Source organism: Camelus ferus, chromosome 13 (genome assembly GCF_009834535.1).
Source record: "Camelus ferus isolate YT-003-E chromosome 13, BCGSAC_Cfer_1.0, whole genome shotgun sequence".
Taxonomy (NCBI): Eukaryota; Metazoa; Chordata; class Mammalia; order Artiodactyla; family Camelidae; genus Camelus; species Camelus ferus.
This window is the reverse complement of record NC_045708.1, coordinates 30491701-30496749: the sequence shown is the minus strand read 5'-3', so window position 1 is coordinate 30496749 and position 5049 is coordinate 30491701. Positions and strand designations below refer to the sequence as shown.

The 5049-nt window shown below is 41.9% G+C and overlaps 1 protein-coding gene across 3 annotated transcripts in view; it reads right to left on the bottom strand.

Moving 5' to 3' along the window:
• Window positions 1-5049, bottom strand: part of LOC102504444 (coiled-coil domain-containing protein 30) — a 101557-nt gene that overhangs the window by 3831 nt on the left and 92677 nt on the right. For 2 of the 3 annotated variants that reach the window (XM_032493985.1, XM_014566674.2), the window contains exons 15-16: window positions 4021-4157; window positions 2881-2995 (exon numbers count right to left, since the gene is read on the bottom strand). In XM_032493985.1, the coding sequence (XP_032349876.1) occupies window positions 2881-2995; window positions 4021-4157 (252 nt within the window). Of the gene's footprint in view, window positions 1-2041; window positions 2120-2880; window positions 2996-4020; window positions 4158-5049 lie in introns of all 3 variants that reach the window. The other variant, XR_004324962.1, reaches the window with a different exon arrangement.

Here is a 5049-nt window from a genome sequence, read left to right as displayed (position 1 = left end):
CAATTAAGCATAAGGAGAAAATATTGAAATTAGCAAGAGAAAAGCAACAAATGACATACAAGGGAACTCCCATAAGGTTATCAGCTGATTTTTCAGCAGAAACTCTACAGGCCAGAAGGGAGTGGCACGATATATTTAAAGTGATGCAAGGGGGAAACTTATAACCAAGAATACTCTGTTCAGCAAGGCTCTCATTCAAACTCTATGGAGAAATCAAAAGTTTCACAGATAAACAAAAGCTAAAAGATTTAAGCACCACCAAACCAGCTTTACAACAAATTTTAAAGAACCTTCTCTAGTCATCAACCCATAAGAAAAGAGAACAAAAAGAAGAGAAAAAAAAAGAGAGACCTACAAAAGATTGCTTTGGCTGTTCGGGGTCTTCTGTGGTTCCTTATAAATTTTGGAATTGTTTGTTCTAGTTCTGTGAGGAATGTCATGAGCATTCTGATGGAGGTTACGTTCGATCTGTGGATTGCTTTGGGAAGTGTGGCCATTTTGATAGTGTTGATTCTTCCAATCCAAGAGCACAAAAAAATCTTTCAATTTCTTTGTGTCATTTCGGTTTGCAGAGTATAGGTAACCTCCTTGGTTAAGTTTATTTCTAGGTATTTTGTTGTTTTTGATGTAATGGAAATGTCTCTGCCAGTTACAAAACTCTGTTTTTTGAAGTGAAAAAAAAAAAAGGAAAGTGAATGAAGGGCCACAAATGGCAAAATAGCCTTCTTTTTTATGGGTGAGTGATATTCCATTACATATATATATATATATATATATATATATATATATACACACACACACTGCATCTCCATTATCTATTCAACTATTGTTGTGCACTTAGGATGCATCCATATTTTGGCAATTGTAAATAATGTGCTGTTAATAGCAGGGTGTATGTATCTTTTTGAATTAATTCTTATTTTGTGGTTGGCTTTATTCCTTTGATAACTATGTAAGTTAAAAAAGCTAAAGTTCTAAACGTTCTTAGAAACAATGAACAGTACATATACGTAAATTCAAAACTATATGTGTGGTTAAAAAAAGTGATCTATCAAGCCATGAAAGACATGGAAGAAACTTAAAAGACATATTACTAAATGAAGGAAGCCAGTCTGAAAAGGCTACAAACTGTATAATTCCAACTAAATGACATTTTGGAAAAGGCTATAGAAACAATAAAAAGATCATGGTTTCCAGGGGTTTGGGGAGATGGAGTAAGGGAGAAATGAATAGATGGAGCACAAGGGGTTTTTAGGGCAATGAAATTTTCTGTATGATACTATAGTGGTGGCTACATGTCATTACCCATTTGTCAAAACCCATAGAATGTACAGTATCAAGAGTGAACCCTAATGTAAACTATGGACTTTGGTTGATAATAATGTGTCCGTGTTGGTTCATCGATTGTACAAATATGCCACACTGATGAGGGATGTTTGGGGTAGGGGAGTATCTATGTCCGGGTGGGGAGGGCTATGTTGCAAACTCTGTATTTTCTGCTTAATTCTGTTATGAACCTGAAACTACTCTAAAAGAACAAAGTCTATTGAAAATTTAAAAAGAGATTCTAAGTTTAAAAACAAGTTTGGAGATGTTTATTCCAATAGGTGTCAAGATGTTACAACTTAGTACCTTTGTCACACATGAATACTGAGTTCTGACCCATGTGACACTTCTTATCTTGATTTGATGATAATATTGTGGATCTCAAAGCTACTGGTCCTAAATATATTCCATTAAGGCCAGTAACTCAGCACCTACAGTACTATACTATTTATTCAAGTACATGCCAGTCCTTCTCTACTGGACTGAAGGCCTCTGAAAACAGGAGCTATCTTCCATATTCCTAGGACCCAGCACAGTTCTTGGAATTAATAGTTTGTTGAATGAATGATTAAGTAAAAGGGTAAACAAACAGACTATAAAAAACAGTTATAGCTCAAACAAAGACATTTCTAACTGTTGGAAATTAGGTCACATCATCTGGCAGTTCTACTTTTGATAAAATCCTCAAACAACTCAAAAATTTGCAAACAATCACCTTGCTGAGAGCAAACATGATGCAGGTCTTATGCTCAGAGCATCAGTATCCAACGAGCAGGATTTGCTGTGACGGATCCTAGGAAGAAATGTCTTAGCAGGTGGTACAAGCCAGGGAGGAAGGCAAGCAGCCTCCACCCTGGATTCAGAATGCAACTCTGCTTACTGAGGTACTCTGGCCAGACAGACCCTGGACCATGTCTGAACTTAGACTACTGGCCACGGCCACTTGTCTGCCTAGCTCTTTGTAACATAATTGCTTTTCTCGGACTCAGATGTTCTCCTTGGGCTTGACTCCTTGCCAGACCAGACTAGCTTCATTTTACCTTTGTGAGCCTCGGATGGGCTCATCTCTCAGATGCGGCTAGAACAATACGTGGCAAACAGGGTAGTTGAGAACAAGGCATCCATATGCAGACATTTAACATTCATTCATTCTCAAATATTTATGGAGCTCCTGTCCATGGATACAGTGACATATGAGCTACAACCCTTGCCCTCCAGGATGTCACTCCTGAGCTGCTGAGACAGAGAAGTGAAAAGGCAACGACAATACAGTGTGTTAAGGAAGAAGCGAGAAAGCAGACACGAACTGCTCTGGGATCACATAGGAGAAGCGTGTTTAGCAAAAGCTGAACCAATGAAGAGCAGAGTTGGAAGAGAGCAGTCTCAAGCTCTGCTGCCCCGGAGTGAAGCCCGTGAGCCTCTCTGCCACAGTCCACCACGAGGCCAAGTGCAGGCCACAGCTGCACGCAGAACATGAGGGAAAAGAGAAGGCAGCGACCTTAGCAACCCAAGCTTCATACTGAGGACCTGGCAGGGAGCACACACGCCTCTTACCTCTCCTCTGCGGATCTGGATGCTCCTTATGATGCGCTCTAAGAGGCCAACCTGCTGCACGAGCTGGAGGCTGTTCTCCTGTAACTGCTTGTTTTCTTTATCCAGTAAAAGTACTCTAAGAATGGCATAAATCAGAGGCATAAGTAAAAATTTCTGTATCAGTCCTGAAAATTCTACCCTACTTCCCACTAGCGTTGGGTCTTAGCCCACAGCCAGATTTTGGAACCAACTTTGCCGGAATAATTCCCACCATGTTCCAAGACCAAGTGAAAATTAATGAACTTCTGGCTGGTATACAGTCATTAAATACATGCTGAGAATAGAGACACACAAGAGTGCAGGAACACAAAAGGCACAGGTCCAGCCCTGGGGAAACCTGAGGAGAGGTTCGATCCCGTTTAGGGGAGGGACTGGAGTGAGAGACTCTGCATCCCTAACTCTGCAGCTGAGCAGCCTGCATCTGGTTCTGATTTCACACCGTCATCCCACGCTTCTGCTGCAGTAGTGGCGGTGGCGGTGGTAGTAGTAGCAGGAGGAGGAGGGATATAGTAGAAGTAAAAATAGTAGGAGCAGCAGCTACCATTCACCATGGTTACAAGCACTTACCAAGTACGTGGGCACTGCAACCTAGCCACACAGAAAGCACTTAACACTTCCCACGTATTAGCTCCTTTAATCCTCACAACCACCCCATGAGATAGATACTGTTATGATGCCTATTCTGCAGATGAGGAAACTGAGGCTTGGAGTTGGGGAAGTAACTTGTGTAAAAAGATAAAACCAGAAAGTCATAGGGCTGGGCTGTCTGCCTGATTCTCTTTCGGTCTACTTGGATCCCATAGGTGTCAAGTGATAAAAATGAGTGTTGACACACACAAAGGGAGGGGCCGGAATGAGCAGAGCTGGGTCCTCAGGAGGCAATGCTGCTGTGAAGGCACCTGTCTGAACAGCCAGCCTGCCTTCTCCATGACATTCTTCTCTCTAACTCTACAACTTCTGCCACTCATGTGAACTGCTAAAAACAGCAGATGGCAGAGAAACAGTTATGATATAGGCCACAACTCAAAGGACCATTTCTGAAACCATCCCTTTGTTGAGGGAGAAACATCCTCTTTGTGGAGATCATGGGCCTGCACCCACCTGCTCTGGACTGAAGATATTACCCCTTTGTTGCTGTGGATTAGTTCTTCTTGCTCGGTGAGTTGCTCCAGGAGTTTACTTTTTTCTAGGAGCAGGATATCATTCTGGGCAATGACCTGGTCCTGGAACACCTTCTCCTGGGAGTAATACAGCCCCATAAGTACCACAGCAGGAGAAAGAATGGCAAGTTGAAGAGCATCATCCTGTTTCTAAGCAAATTTCCTTGTTAACTGTCTTCTCCCATCTTCTAATCTGCCTCCACCTGTTTGCTTACACTCTGCTAGATCATCCCTCTATTTATTTCAGTTATCTTATGTCATGCATTTTGTTTGGACAGTTACTTATTCTTCTGGGTTAACATTTTAAAATATTTGAGCACTCAACTTCCAATCAGGTCCCAGTGCTCCCATCTGTATGCTAATTCTGTAGGGATCAAATCATTCTTCTCTCTAACTCTACAACTTCTGCCACTCGTGTGAACTATCTGAAGCTCCATATTGAAAAAAATTTCCATATAATACATTTCCATATGCTTTGGGGGTATAGTCTTTTTAAGGCAATGAGAGGACGATGGGAATTTGGCCACCTCACTTGACAACCAGTGTCAGGGTCTCAGTTGCCTTGGCAAGTCAAGCAGGTAAGCCAGGTACTGAGAATATTCTTGCAGGGATGATGCTGAAATGACTTCTAGCTTGAAACCATGTTCCACCTTCTACCAACCACTTTCCCTGAAAGGGACAGCTAGTGATGTTATAGCTAAAATGAAAAAGGATTATATTTTGTGAATATATAACATTCTCATACTGAATCAGTGGATATTAGTAAACATCACAGGTGGTGAGAACTTGAGAAGCTCACAGTGTAGAACTACCCTTCTCACTTCACCAAGGACCTGTCAATGGTAACGGGCAAGTACCTTCACCCTTTGTGTCTGTTCCCACCTGCCAATGGTGGGAGCAAGTGGGAGTGGGCGAAGAATAACCACCTCTGGCAGGTGGGTGAACCACAGGTTAGGAGGGAACTTCCTTT